This window comes from Aythya ferina (assembly GCF_964211825.1).
Source record: "Aythya ferina genome assembly, chromosome: 18".
Taxonomy (NCBI): Eukaryota; Metazoa; Chordata; class Aves; order Anseriformes; family Anatidae; genus Aythya; species Aythya ferina.
The window spans coordinates 5,203,166-5,226,528 of NC_140317.1; the positions used below are offsets into that span (position 1 = coordinate 5,203,166).

The 23,363-nt window shown below is 51.5% G+C and overlaps 1 protein-coding gene and 2 long non-coding RNA genes across 8 annotated transcripts in view; 2 read left to right on the plus strand and 1 right to left on the minus strand.

Moving 5' to 3' along the window:
- The first annotated feature begins 4,973 nt into the window (after positions 1 to 4,973).
- On the plus strand, positions 4,974 to 12,072 carry LOC311421024. 5 transcript variants are annotated; one of them, XR_014684668.1, is made up of 5 exons: positions 4,974 to 5,124; positions 7,156 to 7,208; positions 7,912 to 8,004; positions 8,455 to 8,602; positions 8,703 to 12,072. It is a non-coding gene; the product is annotated as an uncharacterized lncRNA (long non-coding RNA). The 5 variants fall into 5 exon arrangements; XR_014684669.1 differs by having other exon boundaries at positions 8,717 to 12,072; XR_014684670.1 differs by having other exon boundaries at positions 8,731 to 12,072.
- Positions 12,073 to 14,246: 2,174 nt separating this feature from the next.
- LOC311421025 lies at positions 14,247 to 21,635 on the minus strand. Its single transcript, XR_014684672.1, has 2 exons — positions 21,417 to 21,635; positions 14,247 to 15,558 (listed from the first exon to the last, which is right to left on the minus strand). It is a non-coding gene; the product is annotated as an uncharacterized lncRNA (long non-coding RNA).
- Positions 20,854 to 23,363, plus strand: part of SEC14L1 (SEC14 like lipid binding 1) — a 46,494-nt gene continuing 43,984 nt past the window's right edge. The window contains exons 1-2 of one of the 2 annotated variants that reach the window (XM_084492527.1): positions 20,854 to 20,926; positions 22,521 to 22,611. In XM_084492527.1, coding sequence (XP_084348653.1) covers positions 22,549 to 22,611 — 63 coding nt within the window. In that variant the 5' untranslated portion in view covers positions 20,854 to 20,926; positions 22,521 to 22,548. Of the gene's footprint in view, positions 20,927 to 21,737; positions 21,836 to 22,520; positions 22,612 to 23,363 lie in introns of those variants that run through there. The other variant, XM_084492528.1, reaches the window with a different exon arrangement.

Genomic DNA, 23,363 nt, shown 5'->3' on the forward strand with positions numbered 1-23,363 from the left:
TGAGCTGGGCAGGCAACATTCCCAGCCTGACAGGCTCCAGCAATCTGCAGTAAACTGGACAAATTCTGTCTGAATGCAACAGAAAGAGATCTCAAAATGCAGCTGCCTGTCCAGGCACAGGGATGGGGAACCTGGTTGGGCTGTCCTTGTGTGCTGGGAGCTGGGACAAGTGTTCCAGAGTATTTCTAAGGTGTTTCAGAGTGGGGCTACCCCAGCAACAAATTAAGGGGGATTAGCACAGTCCTTCCTGGGCTGACCCCAGCTACCACACATTTATGAGGTGCCTGGCCTTCCTCCTGCTATCCTGCCAAGCCAGGGACCAGGCGTGGTTAAGGCCAGTTGTTATCCCTGACGTCTGTCAGCCCGCAGAGCTGATTGTGTCCCCCTGGCTTGGTGGGGACGCTGGGTGAGTAACTGCTGGTGTTGGCCTCCTGCCCTACAGTTGCCCCTGCAGCCAAGAAATGTCATCTTTGCAATCCAGATGTGCTTCTTGAAGGCATTAGCACCCCACAGCCCCTCGTGGCCTGGGTCTGTACCTCACAGATGTGCTGGTTGAGCAGTGGGGAGGACTTTCCGTCCCACTTCAGGGTTTGTTTCAGCTCCTTGAAGAGCTGCAGTTCTGCATGTTAATTCACACGAAGCATCACTTTGCCTGGCCACCACACTGCCTGCCCTGGTGGTTATCATTGCAGGGCACGTGGGCAGCAGCCCAGCTGGGTTTGTCAGAGTGAGCATGCAGGCAGTGCTGCTGGCAGGTTGATGGCAGGGAAAGCCTCCAGCTGGGGACAGTGACAAGTGACTGAGAGAGAAAACATCTCTCTCCAGCACAGCTGGATTTGGACAAGGATGTTTCTCTGTGAGCAAGGGTGTTCAGTAGCAATCCATTAGGTTCAGAAACCTTTGTGTCCTTCTCTAAGGCTGGGGATTGGGAGCAGAGGATCTGCTGCTGGGAGGAATTCTAGAAACAGCTGAGCTCTGCATAGTAGGGAATTTACATTTCATGTTTCAGGCCCAGCCTTCCCATTCAGAAGCACCCTGGCCCCATGATAGGATGGACATGCATGCAACAAGAGCCTTGGGATCAGGCATCCCAGTGATGTGACTGGCCACATCACTCATTGTGACTCTATCCTGTAAAGGTACGATGGCATCATGATCTCTGCTGGACTCGTTTTCCAAGCATGAGATGGGGGAAAGCCCTAAGCCAGGCAACAGGAGCTGGAGCACAGATGTGGTCCTGCTGCCTGTGTCGTGCTGGCCAAGGAAGGTGGGGCGAGCAACTTGTGTGAGCACCCCTGAGAGAGGCAGGCGTCTGTGTGTGACTTGTGGTGGGAAGATGTACAGAGCTGGGCTTTCGTATCAGATACATAGACTGCAAACTGATTTCTGGGGCAAGGAATTGGCCAGCTTTCTGGCCAAATGGTCCAGCAGAGCCTGGCGGAGCTGGGTACTGCCTGTGTCACTGTTCCTCATCTTGCCAATAAGAGAACATAGGAGAGTCCAAAAGGAAATTTAAAGCATGCTCAGGGCATTGTACACTGAAATATTCTTTCCTTTCACAGATCATCTGGAAAAGCTCCAGTGGCAGCAAACCCTGGAGCAGCATTTTCCTGCTGTGTGCTGACCCCACAGGTGAGTCGCAAACCTCCATGTGGATGGTGGCTTCCAAATGCTGGAAACCTGCTCCCAAAGAGGCCAGAAAGCATTGTGTCTCTGCTTGCAGGTGCCTCACGCTCCTTGCTGCTGAGCTGATGACTGCGTGTCCCATGGTACATCCTGCGTCAGGGCAGGGGAGCAGTCACGGTGGACAATGGTCCCTGTTCCCAGGAGTTGCACTGCTGTTCTCTGTCCCCGTTCACTGTGCTGCAGCAGTGACTCCAAACGAGGAGGATCCAACCCAGGCTCCTGCTATTTCGTTTTGCTAATGCTGTTGAAAGACAGGACAGCTCCAATTTGCCCGGAGCTGCTCAGTTACAACATGGCACTGCAGGGAAGGTCTATACTGAAAACCATGTTTGACAGTGAAAACGTTTTGCTGGAGCACAGCATGAGAAAAACAAATTACTATGGCATAAACGAGCAAATCCATCATCAGAGGGAAGAGGAGGAGAGAATTGGTTTAAGGATCCACGTATGAGACTGTGACAGTAATCATATAACGGCCCTTTAAATGTCAAGGGGGATGAACGCGGTTTAATAGCAACAGAAATGCTGCCAAGCTGGGCGGCGTGTAACAGAGCAGATGGATAGATAGATCTACTTATTATCTACTCCCTGGAAAAAAAAGGAGAAGAAGATAATTCAGGTTTATGCTTGATCTAGTGTGTAAATCTCAGAAAGGTAATGCTTTCTTTTACCAAAAGGAAAAAAAAAAAAAAATAGTTTGTTTTCAGACCCAGACAGCATGGGTTCAGCTGTATAAATGAGATGTATAACATTTAAAGCTGGCTGCAACCCTGGCAGTATTATATCGAGGAAAAATGAAAGCACGGGGGCGTGGGAGCTGTCGGTCAGAGCTGGGTGGCACTGTGCCTCATTCAGCAGTGTTAAGAGTCAGAGGAAAGAAAAGGAGGTGGTGTGCCTCTGCTCTCAAGTTCTGCACACATGTGCCCCTGTGCTGTCCTGATGCAGGATGGAGAGGGAAGGAGGTGCCTGTCTGGAACAGGGTGTCCAGCTGCATCCTTCCAGTGCCAAGGTGCTTGTCCCTTCTGAAAGGCCAAGTTGCATTTTTAAATAATTAAAATGAAATCTGCCAAACTGACCCCCATTTTTTCTGTCTTCACCTCCCTCCACACCACTGCATGTGTATCAGGGTGTACTCAGCCCCACAGTGTTAAGCAGGTTGTGGGGAGCTCAGAGACCCTTTGAAGTGGTTGGAGAAGCCCCTTTCTGCTGTGAGGGTGCCGGGCTGCCAGCCTGCCCAGCACAGCCACTGTACAGAGGGACAGAGAGGTTTGGGGTCCGGCCTCTGACAACCTGCCTGCAGGGCTCTTCCACCACACTCTGGACACCTTCTGGTATCGTTACAGAGTTGTACTCTGCGTGGAAGGAAGAAAAAAAAAAAAAAAGCCACTGAGCATTGCCTCACCCCATACTAAACAAGCAACAGATGAAAAGCTGGGCCATATGGGGAGAGAGGTGAACATCCCTGGGCTTGTGACCACTGTTCAAAGGGCAGAAAGTAAGGGCTTGGCACCCTGAAAAAGTGAACGCAGGCTATGCAAACTGAGCTCCCCAAATCTGTGGGTATTCATGTTTCCATTTGTCCTTTTGTGTGGCAATTGTGTGTGCGCAAAACAGGGGCTCAGATTTCACGAGGACAGAAAAGACTTTTCTTGGTACTTGTGAAGCAGTCTGACCATGTATTTACAAACACCAGAAGAAAGACATGAGCGAGTGAATAGTTTATGGCACAGAGCAGCTCTGTGAGCATACAGACAGCATGGCACGGGGTATAGGGCCACTAACAAGAGCCTAAAGGTTGATTTCCCTGGTCTGTCAGCAGGTTGGGTTGGGCTGCCAGGGCTCTGCAGCAACCTGAAGGCGAGGGTTTGTGAGCAGTGCGGAGCTCGGCTTTGCAAGCTGCTCCTTCCACCCAGGTCCAACATGCATCATTTAGATCTGTGTCTATATTTTATAAAAGGTCTGCTAAAATGTGTTATTGCAGAAATAAAACTAAGTGCTTATTCATTTTTAATCAGCCATTGGGGAGAAAGCCCTTGCATGCTTGTTGTGGTGTTTTCCTTCTGTTGGGCTGTGTGTACCGAGATGTCTTGGAGGGAAATCTGTGATTAAATTACATGACTGAGATACCTTCATTCATGCTGAAAAGCCTCTCACTTAGCCATGAGCGGAGCTGTCAAAGCCACTGAAAGCGAAGCACAATTCACCGTGAATAGGGGGCCTCGGAAACCATAAAGAGCAAATTAGAGCTAAATATTGATTTACTCCACATTAACTCCAACCCCAGCTCCGAGCAAATCCAGCCTCCGAACACTCCATACAGAGAGGTTTAATGCTTATGTGCCTGTTTTTTGGAAAAACAAGACAGAAAACGGGCGCTTTCCTAGAATACAGGTTTTATTTTTGTTTTATTTTCTGGAGCACGTCGCATTTCCTGTTCTCCGTGCGATTTTCCTGGCTGGGGCCTAGCTCGGGCCTGGCGGCGCCGCGCGTTGCCATGGCAACGCCGGGCCCTTTGCAGGAAGCCTGCCCCTTTAAGGCAGGCCTTGGAGGCCGGAAGTGCTCCCCCGAGGCGCTCTGGTCTCCTCCTCGTCTCGCTGCTCTTCCTGCTTCCGGCGGGGCGCGGGGCCGAATGGTGGCGGGGGGCCGGGTAGGGCCGGGGGGGGTTTATAGGGCCTGGGGGTGGTCAATGGGGGCCTGGGGGTGGTCAATGGGGCCCTGGGGGTAGCTTATGGGGCCTGAGGGGGTCGTACTGGGGCTGGGGGCTGGTTATGGGGGGGCTGAGGGGGAGGTGGGGGCCTGGGGGGGTTATACTGGGGCTGGGGGTGGTTTATGGGGGGCTGAGGGGGAGGTAGGCGGTGGAGGGGGGTTGTACCGGGGCTGGGAGTGAGGTTGTGGGGGTCTGGGGGTGGCTTATGGGGGTCTGGGGGTGGTTATGGGGGGCTGAGGGGGTCGGGCTGGGGCTGGGGGCTGGTTACGGGGGACTGAGAGGGAGGTGGGGTTGGGGGGGTGCTTTGGGGGGGGAATGGGGGGCTTATATAGGAGGTCTGGGATCAGCAATTGGTGGGGTGGGGGCATGTGGGGGCTGTGGCAGGGCTGGGGGGGTCGTACTGGGGCTGGGGGTTGGTTATGGAGAACTGGGGGTGGGGGGGAAGATGGGGGAGGGCTTGGGGGCTATATTGGGGGTTGGGGTTCAGGGTATGCAGGGCTGGGGGGGTCATTGGGGTTTGGGGTTGGCAGTGGGGGCTGGGGGAAAGATGAGGGATTATGTTGAGGCTGGGGGTCAGAGAATGGGGGGCTGGAAGGGGTGAGGGCTCAGGCAGCTTCTCCCTGAGCCCTGTGTGTTGCAGGATCCGCGCTGGGGGGCAGCTCCGGAGGAACCACAGCCCTGAGTCATGACCGAAGCTCTCCGAGTCTGCGTGGGACACCCGTGTCCCTCAGGTGAGGGGGAATCAGGCCCGTGCTGTCCTCGAGTGGGCTGGGGGCTGCAGGTGGGTGTGGGGGGCTTGGGGCCGACCGCTGGCGGCTGCTTCTCAGCCCGTGCCTACCGGCCTGCCCCGCGCCCCAGATCAACCCCCCGCGGGCTCCCCGCCGGGGTTCCTCCCGTGCAGTAACAGGTGTGAGCATCCATGCAGCATTTTGGTGGTCATGTATGATACTGCACACAGTGCGAGCCTTCCCTCGGCCGGGCGGATGTCCCTGTATGGCCGCTGGATTCCTTTCTTTATCCTGTACCATCCTGGCTTAAGAATCAAATTGTGGAGTTAAGTGGCGTTGCCCTTCCTTCACAGGCAAGTTTTACAGACATGGAAGGTAGAATTTAGATACACTGCTGATATTTTATTTTTTTTCCCTTGATTTATCACAGGAATAAATTATTGATTTATCTGAATTCCCAAGCTTTAGTTCCCAGGTAGCAGGGAATGCTGGCAGGCAGGGTTCTGTACTCGAACAGCCTGTGAGGTTCTGCTGGAAGCTGTGTACTTTGCTCTCCCGTTACATCTGAGCTTCTATTTAGTTTGACTTTTCTCCTCAAGTTGAGGAGTGCAGCTGAGGTCCCAGCTAAGGCAGCCATGCGTCCTTGCAGGCCTGGGTTGTGACCCTGGCCCCAAAGTGGTCTGGGCTTCTGGAGAAAAAAATACTTTTCCAAGAGAAAGCAAGGCACTTTTTGTTTTGTTTTGGTGGTGTTTTGTTTTTTGGTGTCCATCAGGTGCTCAGCACTAATATGCTTTCGGCATTTTACGAGGTTAAAATGCTGTGGGGAAGGATTTTAAAGACATCTGGGGGGTGGTGTGCTGCTTTTCTCAGGTGTTTCAGTGGAGCTGATACAGAGAAGGTGGATCTGTGCACGGCAGTGGTCCCTAGCTTTAGCTAACGCCCTGCCTGGGTAATGTTCTTTGTTCAAAAAACGTTGCGGGATGTTTTGTGCCAGTCAGTTTGGGGTTGTTTTGTTTTACTGAGGCAATGAGCAGTCTCAAGGGGCTCCTTTGAGCTTGCTGTGTACTAGCTAGAGCTGGGAGTTGTTTGTGTAAGACCAACAGGGAAGCCTCTGGGCTTTCATTTGAAGCTTGCCTGGTAACACAAGGAGACTCAGAGTATAGCTTTCGTATCTAAAACTGGCCGGCATCAGGGAAGGCCAAGTACAGCACAGTTCTGAGATAATAAAAGTCTGGTTCTCCACTCTCCAGTAAGTGAGCTGAACAGGGATCTAGGCTGGGAGGCTTTCCAGTTAAATCCTGCCCAGTTGCCAGCAGCCCCGTGTGTGAGCAGCTGCCATGGCCGGCTGTGCCTGGGGAAGGTCCTGCTTAGAGGTCCAGCTTGTCAGGCCCTCTTCTGCAGCAGGGTTGAAACCAAAGCCTGTGTAAGCTTCTGAGCTGATAAAAGCACTGCTGTTTTAAAAGGCAGGCATCAGTGGCAAAGTGGTTGTTTCATCTGGGTAAGTAGGAGCACGTGTTTGGAGTAACCTGGATTCACTGCATCTCTTTTATCAGCCCGCCAGGCTACCTGCAGCTCTCTTGAAGCTTGCAAGGCACGTGCAGGTGTAACAGAGCGCTCCCTAGTGCAGTGTTCAGCAGATGGGCATGAGAGCTTAATGTTTTTTCCTCACCTGTATCGACTCTTATCAGGAAGCAGAAGGTATTGCTTCTTCCTGCAGGCCTCACCTAACAGCAACTGCTGTACCTTAGGTAAAGCTGCAGAGGTGATGCAGTTTAACACCCCCCTTTTGATCCTTTGGACTGTGTAGGGTGAATTTCCTGCCCTTTGAATGACTTCAGTCAACCGTGACAATCGTGCTTGGGTTCAGCTGCACGGTGGCTGGAAGATGTTGGGCTTTCCAGTGGCACCTGGGGGAGGGAGGGGGGTTGGTTGGTTCCTGGGCTTTTGTGCCAGGCTCTCATCTGAAGCTTAGAAATGACAGCTTTGCGGTGTGCCCTAAAATGCTGTGCTTAACGCTCGCTGCTCCTTGTGTAGGTGTTCCTGCTCACCACAGAGGCTGCAGGGGCTGCGCCCTGTCCCAGGCCGAGGTAAGGGAGCTCAGCTGTGCTCTCCGCTTGCTGGAGGCAAAGCTGTGTGCTTTGGATCTGCAGCCAATCCTCCCTGTCTGCTTCGTCTTCTAACACTGAACTCACCTAGACAGAGCTGTCTGACGTTGTCAGACTGCAGTTAAAAAGCATTTCACTTTTGTACCCCTGCAGACTGACTGTTCGTTATTACTGACACAAGCTTTTCCCTTTCCTTTTACTAATGTCACACTCTTCCTGGGTTACAGACTGGTATTTTCTGCCACATGGGCTGTCAAAGTGCATGGAGCCCTGTATAGGGTGGTTGCAAATATCCTGATCTTTACTGCACTGGGAAATTGAGCTGTACTTATCCATTAAATCAAAAGATATATAAATACATAGCTATATTTAAAACTTGACAGGTTTCTAATAAAGGAGGGTAAGTTGGATATGAGTAAGAAATAAATCTTCTAAGCTTGAAGAATATTCCTTTTTAAAAGTACTCTGACTGAGGACTTTCCTGTCAACTAACTTTTAAAGTATAAAGCATTTTTTTATTTCAATTAACGTGCAGCATAACCATTTGTGGGAGGGATCCCTAGCTGTTGGTGGCACTTGTTGGGTCTGGTGCCCTGGCATGTGCACCGAACAGCTCTGACATCTGTGTGCAGCTTTCCCTGCTGTGTGCTTGTTCGGCTTCAATGTCCTGGTTGTTTCTTTACAGGTGGCTGAACTGAAGGTCTCTGCGTGACGGTGGGAGTGCTGCCCTTGCAGTTCCCTTTGGTTATATCTGCGTGGTCTCTTCAGGTTATAGAAGGTAATTTTGTCTAAGTAGATGGTAAACATTAATAAAATCCAGTTCTCCAAGCTGGCTGTCTTCGTATTTAATGCCTGCTAGTATGTGTGAACAAAACAAAAAGGTTTTTAACTCCCTGGAAGCGTGCACGTAGACAGGTAGGCACATAAAACCTTCTCCTGTGCTGACACCTGTGCCCAGGGCAGTCACGCTGGGGGTGCATGGTGTTCTCTAGGTGTGGTGCTTCAGGGATCTGTGGGGGTAATTCGATCTTGACAGTCACTAACGTATTCCTGAAAGAATCTGAGCATCTTGGTGTGCCAAGCTCTGATTTCCACTAGAGGGTGTGAAGGGCTGCAGAACGGTGGCATTTCCCTGGAACTGGGAGACTTCCTTTAATCGGATGCGCGAGCAGCAAGGCTGTGGCAGGATTATGTTCCAGCTGAAGAACTCTGCTCTTTGTGTTGGCAGCAGCCCAGGTTACATCTGCTTTATGTAACCCATCAGCTGCACTCGCCGTGAAGCCCATGTGATGCTCGGCCCCGGCCGTCGTGAAACCTCTTGTGCTCTCAGGCAATGCACGCGTGCACCCCGGGGGAGGCAGCTCTGCTCTGCGTTGGTACAGCACCACGTACAGCACCACGTCCCCTTCCCTTTCATCTGAGTTGTAAAATCTGCCCTTGCTAAGCAAACAGTAAGTTTGTATTTGTATTTCAAAGAGCCCAGCTTCTAGGATTCTTTTCGTAGGGGGAATTTCCACTGAATCTGCAAGATTCCCACGCCAAGCCAAGCCTGAGGCTGGTGTGTTGTGAAACCACGCTGGCTGCTGAGCTGACACAGGTGGAGCCTCTTCCCAGTGCCGCAGCAGCCACACTGCTCCTTGGCCAAGTAAAGAACTTCTTCATTGCTAAATTTTGCCTCTAAGTGTCATGGGCGGGACAAATTCCTGAGCAGAGCCAAGCCTGGCCCTGTTCTTGAGCAGTGCTGCCTTTGCTAGAGCAGTGAGAGCTTGAAAAGAGGTGTCAGGAGGAGCGATGGCCATCTCAGAATTCTGAATTGCTGCAGCTTGAGTGTGTGCTCCTCTCTGCTGGTACTGGATGGGGTCTGGGGACACTTAAAGCTTGCTTTTTGCATTTGAGAGGGAAGCAGTTCCTTTGCTTACTGCTGCCAGCTCTGCTTTGGGGTGGAGGCTTGCTGGGGAGCAATGGGGATGTGGTGGAAATGTGTTGGTGCTCACTGGGCTAACAGGAATGCCCCTGCGGATGGTGAGGAATCGAGGCAGTGCCTGGAGGCAGGGCAGTCCTGCAGTGCCTTTTCTGCTTTTGCTTTGTTTTAAAGGAAACTTTACATCTATTTGACCTCGTGCCTTCTGCAAAAAATAATGATAATGCGCACTCTGGAGATTTGAATTCAGAGTAGGTCAGCAAGGAGTTGGTTACTCTGTTCCTTTTTTTTTTTTTTTTTTTTTTTTTTTTTTTAAATGCTTTTTCCCAGCTTCTGCTGGGAGACGCTGTGTCACAGTCATGTGCACGACTGCCACGTGTGGTTTCCAGCTTACCCAGGTTTTTCCGAGGGCAGAGCTGAGCTGGTTAGTGACCCTGGCAGTGCTGCTCTGGTGAAATCCTCCTGGGGCTGACTAACAGGCAGGGCACAGCTTCCATGCTCGGTTTGCTGAGGCCTCTGCTGCTGACATGGAAAGTGGATTAGAGATTGCAAGCAGCATTCAATTGAGGAAAGCTCAACTGACTTGGGGGGGAATGAGTCAGTTCTGCGTTTGGGGCTCTGGAAACTGCTCATCATGCTGAAGCATCTTCCTTGTTCATCGGCTGAAGTGACTCCAACTGCATTGTGAAGGTGGCTTACGTCTGTCGGGAGCAGTGAGTGTTGCCTCCCTGTGTCCCCTCTCCGGAGCCTCTCGTGCCCTGGGAAGGAGGATGCACCCAGTTTTGCTTGTCGGACACCCGTGGGGTTGTCCTACAGCCTGCAGCTGCTGTGAGCCTTTCAAATAGCAACTGAGAATGCAATGCCAAGACAGAGCCTGCAAACACCCTGGTTGTGAAGCGTTGGTATCACACGGATATGTTTTAACCCTGTCCTGTTTTCCCAGAAGTTTTGCCCACTGGTGGGGTAAATGTGTAAACCCCTAATGGGATTAGCACCGGGCTCATCCAAAAGGGAAATTGTTTCTAACCCGGTGCTCAGCAAGGTGCTGTTCCTCCTCTGGCTGCTCTGGCTCACCCCTGTGACAGCTGGGAATGCCAAATGGCTGTGGGGAGGTGCTGGGCCAAATCCTACAAAAGCCAGCTGCTCTTCCCAACAGCAACACAGCTGAAATATCAGTGTGAGTGAAAGAACACGGGGTACAACCATGTCCCTGCTGCAGCTGGATCTGCTGGGGTGACAGCAACACCATGGACGGTGTTTTGTGTGCGGACAAGAAATAGGAATGATGCCTTCCAGGTGTAGCTCTGCAGGGACAGCATCCTTGGTGATTTCATGTCTCCGGGATCTCCTCGTGCTTGGAAAGCACTGGGAGAAGCAGAGGGAGCTGACATTGTGCAGGCAAGGTGCGGTGATCTGGGCAGGCTGAGCTCCTGCAGCAGGGTCAGAGAGCGTCACTGCTGGGTTTGCTGAACCACAGCAGTCCTGGAGTCAGCTCGTGGTCTGTCTCTACTGGAAAGATCTGGCTGCAGGTGCAGGAAAGGCAGGCAGTACCTTCTCGCAGACACCGGCGATAGCTGATAGTGCCACAACAGCTCTGCCACCCTCCAGCGTGGCCTGATGAGATTTGTGCTTGTCTGTATGACCTCCTGGGCCAGAGCTGCCACGTTCGTTGTCTTTTCAGACTAGTGGGAGCTGGTTGGGATCTGTGAAATGGAAAAGGAGAACAATCAGTCTTGGAGAAGGGGCACGTGCTGCCAGGCTGCCCTCAGCAAAGCTGGCTGTGAGCCCAATGGCTTTTGTTTGGCTGGAGCAAACAGTGCAGGTCCTCCGTGCTTCCCAAAGGCTGGGCTCAGGGATGTCCTCAGCCCCCCAGGCAGGTTTTAGGGGATTGTTTTCATTGGTAGGATGATGGTTCTCCTCTTAAATAGCAAATCCAGGCTGCAGAGCCCTGGTCTGTCTCCTGTATCCCCAAGGTGAAGGACACTGCCTGGGTACTGCAGGGTTGGGGTGCTGGCATGTCAGGATGCTGTGGGGTTTTAGAGTCCCTGATCCTGATCCCAGTGCTCTAGAACTACAGCTTCTTCCTTCTTTAAAGTTTCCAGAGGGAAAAAAAGAAATCTGAATTTGGCCTGACTTGAATTTTTCAGTGCTGGGATCTCCTGTGGGATAGAAAAGCTGTGCTTGGCCAAGCTGTCATAAAAATGTGTGAGGGCAATGGGTGTGAAGGGCAGAGAGGCACCTGCCGCCTGCCTTTGTTTAGCTGTGTGCTGTGCCAGTGGGAGGTTTCCCTGTCTCAGGATGATGTTTTTCTCCCCCATGGAGCCAACACCACAGCCTGGGTGAACGGCACCCCTGGGGATTGACTGGAGGGCAAATGCAGCCGCAGCCCTCCCCGTGCACAGCCTTGGCCATCAAGGGGCAGAGGGACGTGACCGCTGCTTCCCCAAAACGTGGGGCCATACAACGGCGGTGCCAGCAGCCACGTTCCTGCATGCTTGACCCAGCCTGGAGCCCAGCAGGGACGCTGTGAGGTGGGACAGGGACCGGCTGCATCCTCGGGGCCAGGTCCTGGTGCAAAGCCAGCGGCAGGGCGGCAGCCAGTGCCGTCAGCCAGCCAAGCAAAGCCTCCGGCGGCTGAGTGTAAAATTGATATTTATGTGCACAAGCACCGAATCAGTCAAAAAGAGGAAGAGGTGTCTGTACAGGCACTTGTGCGCTACCTCTGCTCCAGACAGCCTGTGCTGGAGGAGGGAAGCTGGGCCCCAGGGAAGGGGAGCAGCTTCCACCTCGTCTCCTGCCTGTGTGCACGTAGGAAAATGCAAGAGGTCTGTGCCTGGGGAGCTGGACCTTGAGCTGGGACAGGAATCGGTTAATGCTATCGGTGTGTTATGCAAACTGCTGAACTTTGCATCTCAGAAAAAGAAACTCAAAGGAATTGAGTGCGTGGAGAGCAGGGGCTGGGGTTGCTTCTGCTGCTCAAGCAGCCACAGCACCGCCTGGTTCCCACCTCTCCTCCCTCCATCGCCCATCAGGGAGCCTCGGCTGCTCTCTTAGGACACATCGGGGGAGTGTTAGCAAGCACAGCTCCAGGCCGGCTCCTTCCCACTGAGCATCACTCAGCCCTTAGCTAAGGACCCCCTCTGCTAAGAGCTTGCTTCCAGCTGCTCCCCGGAGAGCTGCTCTCAGTCTCTGGGTCTGGCTGCAGCACTGCTCTTCCCTCAGCAGCACTTAAAGAGGGAGAGAATGAGCTGCAGGGAGGGCTCGTTGCCCACCCAGGTCTCATCTTAGGGGTCGAGGCCAGGCTGAGCTCTGGGGAGCAGAGCTGGGTGCAGCACGAGCACTGCTGGGTGGCAGGAGCCAGCCTGGTGTCAGTCACCGTGCTGTGATAATGTCAGAGGGCAACTGAAGGAAGCTTTACAAAATGTTTTTTTTTAAGCTCTAGCTATGAAAGCGGCAGTGGCTCCAAGTTGGACCTTCCAGCCAGAGGTGCTCAGGCTTAATTTGACAGCTATTCCTTAAATATTTAAAAAGCTGCCTGGAATAAACTGAATGCTTCCGAGTAGTGACCTAAATTCCACTTGCTGTAAATTTCATTAGAAAGTGGATTTGTGTGCCTGCCAGCAGCAAGCCGCTCTGCAGCTTCATTGATCTGACCAAACCATGTGCTGTGCAAGTGCCTTCCTCAGCAGATTTTTAAAGAGCTCCCTGCTGCATGCTCCTATCCTCTATGTGCCTTGTTCCCTTGCCTTCCTCCTCCCTTCCTCTCTTTTTCCTCCCGGTGCGAGCACATCGTTTGTTTACTAATCACGTCGCATCGTTAGCTGCACGGATCCATCCCACCGGCTGTGTGGGCAAGGCTGGAGCAGCTGGGAAGGGAACGTCCCTGTCCTTCAGCCAGCTCCAGGAGCTTTGCTCTCCGCTCCCCGTCCTGGGGCAGGCAGGAGCTTCTGCAGAGGGGCAGGGCCCAGCCCAGGCTGCTTGCAGGGAGCTCACCTGCGGCTCCAACACCTTTGGAGAAATCTCCTTTCCTTCTGCTGCCCCCAAAGCGCCGTCTGTCCTTGTGCAAGCACCACTTCGGAGCTTGTGGAGAGGCGTGATGGCAGCCCAGGTGGCACGTACCGAGCCTCACTAGGGAAACACGCCTGGGGAGACGTGGTCCTGCCAGGGCACCGGGTGCACGAGCAACGTGCGAGCCCCTGAGTGGGGACATGGGGACACGCAGCTCGTGGCAGCGTGCTCGCTGCCCACTTGTCTGGGTTCTGGGTGGTGACAGGACAACAGGACCTGCTGCCACCTCTCTGTCATCACAGGAGGTGCTTGGGCACGATGTTCCTCACCATCCTCTCCATACAGCTCAGGGACAGCTCGTACGTGACCTGCAAGAGGGGCTGCCTCGCCTCGGCTCTACGGTGGTGGCTGATTTTTAGTTCAACCTGAGTCTTGGTGAAAGAGGCTACAGCAGCACTGGGGACAGGACCTTGCTGGCTCTCAGTGTCCAGAGGAGGGCTACGTTAATGCTGCCACAGGAGGGTCCCTGCTTTGCACCCCTACCCATGATGGCAGGGCTCAAAACAGCTCCACAGCTGCCCATGCTCTGGGGAAGGGCTGTAACTGGCCCAGAAATCTGCTTTTTGGGGCTGGGAGCGTCACCAAAGCAGCAGTTTTCCTCTGCAGCCGATAAGGAGGTTAAGTGAAAAATGAAATTTATCTCTACCTCCTTCCTCGTGCTTTCTGATCTCTGCCAACAGAGCTGAAGATGGGGGAGGATTTTTTTTTCTATATTTAGCTTCGGAGAAATTGCTATAACTAATCGGCTTTAGGATACCGGGCTCGCTCTTTTATTTTATCTTTTTTATGTCGTTAAGACCTTGTCATGTGGCTATGGGCTGTGGCTTGCTGGCTCTGGGTTTGCTGGGCTCTTTTTCATTTTTTTCTCTTATGGAGTCAATTAATAACCTGCAAAAATAACACTTCCAGCTGTTCCTCTTGCAGTTGCTGGGCTGGAGTCTAATTACCGGGCCTCGGATCCCAAATCCTGCTTTGCATGGAACAGGGACAGGGGGAGGAGGTGGCAAAGCAAAGAAGAAAAAAAAAAAAAGTGTGATTTGGGTGCTATTTTTAGCCTTTTCAAGCCAAATGTAAAAAGACCCTCAGGCTGCTTGCGTCCTAAATCTGATCGTATGCACAGCATCGTTCCCATGGCACGGTGCAGCAGCCGTGGTGGGCTGGGTGGTTTTATTTCAGCAGTTTGCTTGCCTGTGTTTAAAACCTCCTCCTGGGCCGGTTTGAGCTGTGCCGTGGTGGTGCAGCTTCCATCCCCGTGCTGATGGGGTTTTGCAGTCTCATGTAGCTCTCCGTGTGTCGCTGCCCGTGCTGGATGGGGTCACAGCGAGGAGGGAAGGCACACGGCTGCTCACAGCTGCCCCAAAAGTGTCCTCTTCTGTGGATTGGGATACAAAATGGGGATTTGCCAGCCCTGGTTTCGGGGCAGGCTCCTGCAGAGCTCCTGGCTTGCAGTGTACACACAGCAGGATGTCGGGCTGTGTTTCCAGGCTCTGCCCTGGGGGTGGCCTGGGGCATACGGGCTCCTTTCATTGAGACTCATTTCTGAGTCTCGACTAAATTTTATTGCTCAAAAGCAAATAAAACGAGCAGCTGTTCATTAGCTAATCTGAACTACTCAGTGGCCACGCGTCAGTCTGTAGCTACCAGCTTGAAACCACGGCTGCAAACAGGCTTCCTGTGCTGGAGACTGTTCCCTTCATGAAACCAAGTTATTTTGAGGATGCCATTTGGAAGCTGCCCTCCCAAAAACTCCTCATCCCACTTGCACAGGGGTTGCGGAGCCGGTGCTATGCCCAGAAGGCAATTCCACCTCTTCCCTCTCTGCTCCTGCTCCTCCTTCCCCACGCTGACAGCTACAGGAGCCGCGAGGCGTTAAATATTTCATCTCTCATCCCTACAGAGCCGAGGCCGGGTGTCCCTTCAGCACAGCTCTGCTCTCAGTCTTCTTAGCCAGGGGCGGAGGATGCCATCGATCTCTGCTCGCTCCCGTCTAGCAGAGAGGCTGCAAACGTGGCTTCCCATCACGCGGCACATTAGCCAAAATTAATTCCCGGGCGGCAAGGCAGCCAGTGGGTTCTCAAGGCCGAGACAGATCCGTGCTGCAGCCACGTGAGGAGGGGCAGAGCAGCTCCCCAGATGCTTCTGCTCAGCAGGACCCACACTTTGTAGGACGTGGAAGATGCTGGGGCCGGTGACATGGGCAGTTCAGCTATAAGGGACATCTGTCTGCACCGTGCTCCCATTCAGGCTGCTGCTGCAGCAAGTGGGGGCATTTTGATGCATCTTGCTGGCTTTCTTTCATCCCCAGCCACAGGCACGCCTGTGGAGCACAGGAAGGTTCCTCCCCTGTGACAAGGAAAAAGAAATCAGCAAGCAGATCGAGCGTGTACAGCAAATAATGAGATCGCCTTGGATACGGTGGCGGAATTCATGCAAAGAATTGTGCTGATCAGAGGAGATAAGCAGCAGTTCCGTGGCCTGCGAGCAGCGTCACGAGGCTCGTGTTTCTCAAGTGTTTTCTCAGAGATGCTTGGATGGAGGCTGCCAGCAGAGGCCCGATCCAGGGACAGATTGAGCTGCTTTAGCTATTACACTTAGGAGCGTGATTTAAAAAATAAACCCTGGAATAGCTGTGCTGGTGGTTATTTTGGTGGGGAAGTGCCTCGTAATACGTTACATTTTCCTTGAGGCTTGGGAATAGGCAATACAGAAATGAGCTCTTCTGTACCAGCAGAGCAGCACCCACAGAGAAGGCTCGTCCTGAGGGAGCTCCTGTTGGAGGGGCCGAGTACTGGTGCAGTCAGTGAAAGTTTGTGGAATGCTTTAACAACCAGCAATTGTTTCTTATTAATCCCCTGGTATTATAAAAGGGAAAAAGAAAAATCCCAGTATTTTACAGGCAAATAAAGACAAAGCGTCTAGCTAGCGAACAGCCCAGCGGCTCATTCAGTGCTTGTTAAAGCAGCTGAGAGTGTTTGTGCTGTCAGACTGATTTGAAGGAGGGATAGTAAACGGCTTTGTTTTTATTTTTATGGGAAATGTACTCAGCTCTGCGTTAGCAATGCCTCTTAGTCAACGCTGGCGTTTTTTCTAAGGACTGAAAAGTGTCGTTAATGACTAGATGAGTTCCAGGCAGTCCTTTAAGGCACTTCGAGAGTCGACTGGTACCAGGAGCCTCCCTGCAAGGCTAGTACCAGAAGGCTGCTAGGAAGCGGCAGATGGGCACGAGTAGCACTTCCAAAGGCACTTCAGGAAAGTAAAGCATTCCCCAAAGCCCAGTAAAGCCTCCCTTGATTGCAGTCCCAGCTTCCTGTACCACGTGCATGGCAGCAGCCTCACCGATAGTAAAATACCCCGGCAAATACGTTATCATCCAAGTGGTTTTTCCCTTTATGCTGAAAAAAAGAGAAGGGGAGGGGGCCATGTTCCTTGAGGCAGTTTGGTTTTCCTGTGCCACCTCCTGAGGTCTCAGGGATAAAATAATTTTGGGAGGGCCCCAAAGAGCGTCCCCTCTCTCCCCACGCTCCCCCAAGAAGGCTGTGCTGTCAACCTGGGTGTTACAAGCATCCTGCGTGTTGCTAACCCATTTCCTGCGCTGAAACGAGTGTTGGATTTGATGCTGTTAGCTCTCCTCATGATTTAATCATCGCAGTGCCAGCAGCCTTCCGGCTGCCCACCTTGGCTTTAGCACTGCCCTGCTCACAGGTGGGGGAAGCACGCAGGAAGCGCTGCACAGTTACGGGCTTCGCAGGAGAGGCTGTGGGTGCTTTCCACGTGCTCATCCTGATTCACGTATTTTATGAATCAGAACTTAGTCCTGTTTGGGAACGCTTGCCTACGTAGCTGTTAATGTCATTGGTATCCGGGCTCTGATGTCAGCTGCTGGAGCCCAGGCGCTGGCAGCTGGTGTCCCTGGCCAGCTCCCAGCCTGCAATTCAATTTCCCCATCAGTCACTTCGGAAGACAGGAAAAAACACATTTCTGTCTGTTTGTGACACCAAATCACAAAGGGCTCCAGGCTACAAGTTCATTTAAGGCTCTTCCACACTGTGACACATGGGAAAGCTCAGAAAAATCGAATAATGGTATAGAAGTGACACCCTCATCTATACTGCGCTAAACTACTGTAAGCTAAGGCCAGCTTAATCCTGGATGAACATCTCTGCGCAAGAGTTTAATGTCTTTTAGGTTTCTTACATTACCATCGTCTCTCTGAACACAGATCAGTCCAGGCACGTTTTGCCCTGTTCCCAGTCTTGTCAATGGTGGAAAAGTACCACAAAGGGCAAAGGCAGCAGCACGGGGGAATAAGGGCATCCCCCTGGAAGCACAGAGCTCTGCGCTGCCTTCTGACACTGACCCTCTGCATGAGTTTTTGTGTAGCACTTTGAGCCTGAATATTTCTGTCTGCACGTTGGGATTATTAGTATGTTCCCTGACTTTACAAAGGGCTTGAGGATCTCCAGAGATGCGTGTGCAACATTTCCCCAGGTTGAGCTTTCAAAAATAAACCCAGAGAAGCACGTTCCCCTATGTCTGGAGGACCCAGCTGGGATGTCACAGCTGCTTTGGTTCTTAGAGCAAAGGAATTCAGACCAGCTGAGAGCCAGCCCCACCACCAGGTATTGCTTCCTAGACTGACAAAGGAAAGAGAGAATTGTGACACCTAGTTAAGTGCATATAACTGTGCCTAATAAGAAGTGTGTGTAAACCAGAATCGCATGCCTGCAGGGCGCAACTCTGTCCTACTAACTGCCTGTCAGCTATCCTGCTTATTTTATCTGGAAACATTATCATCTGGGAGCTTTTTCATGGCTTTAGATGTTTAGGAAGAGGACATTTATTTCAATTTAGCCAGTGGAACAGAAAAAAATTCCATTGAGTCAGACAGAGTTGATTTATTAGGGAACGACTCTGGAAGATCTTCCTTATATCTGAACTCAAAATCTCATCCCTTCTTTCACATTCCTTAATATGCTTACTGCTTAGCAGCCACAAATTCAATGAATGCGTGCCCTGTCTTGCTGAGAACTCCTAACAACCCCTTCGTACAAAAGCTGTGAAGATGAGACCTGCTGGACAGTAAGAAGCAATGACCGCTCCACTTTTATTAGGACTCTCTGGGATGCAAATGAAAGGGAACACAGCGAGTCCCTGCTGGCTGAATTCCACGGGCTTGCACCCAGCTACAGAAAGGCCCAGAGGCATTTTGAGTCTTTTTGTGTACACATCAGCCCCGTGCTGCTCCCAGGCAATTGCACATTAACTTAGCTGTTATTAGTAATAAGGGATTGGCTGCCGATGGTTCAAACTAATTTCCATGGGAATATTGCCTGAAACAGGATAAATGACTGGGCTTTGAGTTGTGCAACCAGACTTTGTAACGTGAAGGAATGAAACCCAGGAAAAGTGTTCACGTGGTGGGGAGTGACTGACCTTGCATAACCTCCACAAGGCCCATATTCCCTCCATTTCTAGCATGCTGCATTCCTTATTTTCTGAAAATACCAGTTTGCACTTTCAGCCTGTGTCCTTTGGGATTAAATTTTTATCACCCCTCACAGCATTCCTTAAACATTTCACCCACTTATTCATTTATTTACACTCCTAATGATGCACTGCTGGAGCTTCCATAAGAGAAGACGAATCAGGAATATGAACAATAATAGAAACATTTTAAAACATACTGCTCTCCTCTGCTGTGTCTATCTCGTTAAGATTATTGCTACAGAAGAGAGGCAAGACACCTACTACGACTGACTTAAACATTATATGATGCACTGATAATGTCTTCACCTTATCAATAAACTCCAAATGCCTTTAGGAGCCTTAACGAAGCTTTTCAGGTTATACGGCTATTTGGTTAAATGAAATAGAGGCGGTTAATAAGATTTCCCAGACTGTACAGGGAGAAGCATTACGAACAAAGAGGAATCTGAGTGGGCGTACATTCCTCACCCTGCTATACTGATAGGATTATATCTCAGGCCTTCGGAGCAGGAAAAGGATGTTGCAGGCGTAATGGCAGGGAATATCAATCAGGTACCTAAATCTAATTATGAAATTACTAGATTAACTAGCTAACTTTGGTTATACGAATGGGACTGGCCAAGTGCCACGAGAGAAACCAGATTTAGAGACACAATTTCTCAACACGTTAAAGAACTACTTGTAAGGACTAGTTTCAGATCAGACAACAGACCTTTCTTGACTAACTTTAAGACACATGCTTTGTGTAAGAAAGTACCGTAGCTGATTCACTACTTAATAGCTACCACAAATTCAGCCTTCCTAGAGAAATAATTGCACCAACAGGACAGGATAATGACTCTAAATTTTAGTGGCCGGATTTATTTTTTGAGGCAAGCAAGTAATAATAAAACATATTCAGGGCGAAATCATCGCCTTGATGGAGTCATAGAAGGGAACAGAACTGTTTGCCCCTAATTTTCAAGTCCTTATTTTAACAGCTTGTAACACACTGGTACAGGACAAAACACGGCTGTATTTCCTGCTTTCAGTACATCATGTTATGGCTGTGTCAGACATGGATTAAGACAGCAGAGCTTGTCGTTTGGACACGTGGAGCTGTGAGGCATCCTGGGCTGGGTGACGGCTGCCTGGGGACAGCAGAGCGAGGCAGGTGGCGGCTCAGGCGTGTTGGAGGCCTGGTTCTGTGCTCCCACAGCACTGGCAGGGCTGTGCCCTGTCTGCCTCCAGGTCCCAGGACAGCTTCTGCTCCTCCTCAGGTGATGAACCCAAACAGGGCCGCTGTTATCTCTACTAAAATGGTACAGTGCTTGCCCTGAGAAAATACCTAGAAGATGCTAGGCTTCAGTCCTTTGCCATTTCAAGTCCCAAGCAAGGTTTTGGGAGTTTCTCACCCTGCTGCTAGTCCTCCATCATTTCAAGGCCCTGGACAGGCTTTCCAGACCATTTGTCACCCCTCTTTCAGTCCTTTGCCATTTCAAGCTCTGGGCAGTCTGTTGGGACCATTTCTCACACCTCTTTCAGCCCTTCCAGGTTTTTGGGACAGTTTCTCTCCCTTCTTGGAGCTCTTCACCACTTCAAGCCTCAGGCAGGCTTTCAGGTCAGTTTTTTCCCCACTTGTTCCCCCCGTCAGGTCACCCCACAGTGACTGGTGACCCCAGCAGTGCTGCCCCACGCCCTGTCCCATTACCCTGTCCCCTCACACCCAGCACAGCTCTCGGTGTCCCACCGCCCTGCCTCACCCCGAACCTCTCCCCTCCCTCCTGAGGCACTCTGCCCCGCTTCGAAGCCCTGAGGAGCCGCAGATAACGATAAGGAGCTCGGCAGAGCCACAGCCGTGCCTTTGTGAGGGACATTATTAAACATTATCAGCTGAAGCCTCGCAATGAGGGCAGAACTGAAGGGTTTAACACCGAGCTTGGGCTGAGGGAGGCTGAGTGGGGGGGGGGGGGGGGGGGGCGACCACAGCCCCTCAGCGACCACACTCCCCTCACACACTGCGCATGCGCAAACGGCCGCGCGGGGAGACGGCGCCCGCCTTCCTCCTCCTCCCCCCCCCTCCCATCGTAAGGCCGGGCGCGCATGCGCAGTGCTCCCTCCCCCCCGCCCGCCCCGTCACCAGTAACAACAGGCGGCGGCGCCCCCGCCCCTCCCCCGCCGGAACCGGCGGCGGCGCTGCCCCGCGCCGGCATGAGGAGGGCAGAGCGCGGCGGGCGGCGAGGCGGTAAGGCGGCCCTCGGCGCGGTCCCGCGGCCACCCCCCGGTCCCCTCAGCCTCCTCAGACACCTCTAATACCCCCCAGCCACCTCCAGTCCTCCCTCAGTCGCTCCCCGGTCCCCTCAGCCGTCCCTCACAGCCACCTTCCGTCCACCTCCTTCCCTCAGTCCCCTTCTGTCCCTTCAGCCCCGGTCCCCCTCAGCCCCTCTCACCCCCCTGTTCCCCCTCAGCCACCTCCCGACCCCCTTTGTGCTCCCTCAGCCCCCGTCCCCCTCAACCACCTCCCGCCCACCTCAGCCCCACGCCCAGCTCCCTTCCCTCAGCCCCCCCTCTGTTCCCCCTCTGTCCCCCCTCAGCCCCTCTCCTTGTTCCCTTCCCTCTCTCCTCCATCCCCTCCAGCCCCTTTTCAGTCCCCTCAGCCCCCCCTTGTCCTCCCCCAGCACCCTCCGGGCCGTTACCGGGGGCAGCCCCGAGCCACCCCCCCTTCCCCCGGGCACCTCAGCCCGCTGCAGGTGCTGGGCTCTTTGTTTGCTCGAGGCTTTGGCAGGGTGCTGGGCTTTGCTGCTGCTTCAGGGGGGTGTTGGAAGATGGGGTCAGGCGCGGGGAAATTCCTTAAATTTCCTGGGAGTCCGGGGTTTGGTGGGTTTCCGAGGAGCTGCGGTGCCGGTGCTCGGCGCTCCGAGTTGGTAACTCCTTCCAGAAGTGCTGTAGATAATGTGAGAACGCGCTCGAAAAATAAAAAAAAAAAAAAAGTGGGAAAAAAGAAGAAAGCAAAATTAACTTATTGTAATAAAGCCATTTCTTGCTAAAATTAGGCTGGCTAGCAGCCAGAGTTTTCATCTGCAAGTGCGGCTGCCAGTATTTTTCAATAAATGTAATTGCCTTCAAGAAAGTTTGGGTCAAACACTTTGCTGGGGTAAGCAGATATAACGCTGCTGGAGGAGCTCCTGTTCGGTTCGCTGGTGAATTTCTTTCTGGTGATGTTGGAATATCTGTAGTTGCTCTAAGGTTTGCTTCCTCCCCAGCTATTTCTTAAGCCTCTGTGATAAAAAATCCTGGTTATTTTGATTTGGAAGTGATGTAAGAATGCATTGTCTTAGTTTGCTGTAATATTTTTTTTATTATTTCTGAAAGTGAGGGCTTTTAAAGTTTGGAGTATTTTAAAACTTTTTTTTTTTTTTTTTTTTTTTTAACTAATCCCAATTCAGAATGAGCCATAAGCAGCCCAATTACTGTGCTGGGGAACCAGGCAAAGCTTTTCTGCCTTTGGCTTGTATGTGCTAATGTTTGGTTCTCAGCAGCAGTGCAGGAAGTCTCACCACCCAGATGAATAGTCATAAAGTCTGTTGAAGGCTTGTTACTAAAACTGGACTGAAAATGTGCTAATTTCAAGTCTTTTTTTGGAAGAAATTATAACGAGTCATTTCTGACAAAAATACACATAGCTTTTCAGAGACCCGTTGCTTCATTAAAAAAAAAAAAAGGTCTTCATGGAGTTGCGGATAGAACTGCAAGCATGATATCACACTCAAAATAGTTGTCTGAGGATTAAAACTGGCTTCCTGTGTTTGATGAATGACTTTTAAACATTTCTTTTTCAGGTTTGAGTTGACCATAGTAACCGCAACAATGGTGCAGAAGTACCAGTCTCCCGTGCGGGTGTATAAACACCCTTTTGAGTTGATTATGGCTGTGAGTATTAAGTTTTGCTATCATTTTCTTACTCAACAGTTCTTTGTGTTGCTAAGTACTAACTGGGCACTGTTTGCTAGGTGCTGTGAAACACACAAACGTGAGATGGTGTACCAAGTACGGGAGATGTGTTTTGATGGTTTCCTCTTTCCCTTGTGTATTTTTTACCTAATGTGTTCTCTTTTCCTTGACACTTTACATACAGTTCATAGACAGCTTTGTTTTAAACTTACAGCCAAAGTGGGTTTGAAGCGTACTTCCCTGTTGGTAATTGGGAGCAATTGAATCTGGCCTGGGAGAAAGCATGAAGTATGTTGATTAAAAGATGGTTGTGGTTGCATCTTCCACAGTATGGAGTGGAAAAGAATAGAGAACACAGAATGTTATGAAAGCAAGATAAGCAAACAGAAGAGGAAAAAGCATCAGGAGCAGTGGCAATGCTTTGTGGGGAGAACAAAAAAACAAGGGAGGCCAGAAAGATGAACAAAAAGCCTCTTGGGTGCGTGGCTGCTCATTTGTATACTAGTGCTAAAATTGTAACTGAAAAAGACTTAAATCCTACTTAGGGTCCCTGGTTCTCTCTTCTTTTTCTCTCTTTCTCCCCATGTTTTTTCTTCTTTTAGAAAACAGAGGAAGTAGGTCCTTTAAAGTATATTCAGCCAAAACCACAGCTGTGTGGCTGTCATGAGTTAGGAAGAGCAGCTGAGGGGGAGCCATCAGGCCAACTTCTACTTGATAAGAGCAGTTAAAAC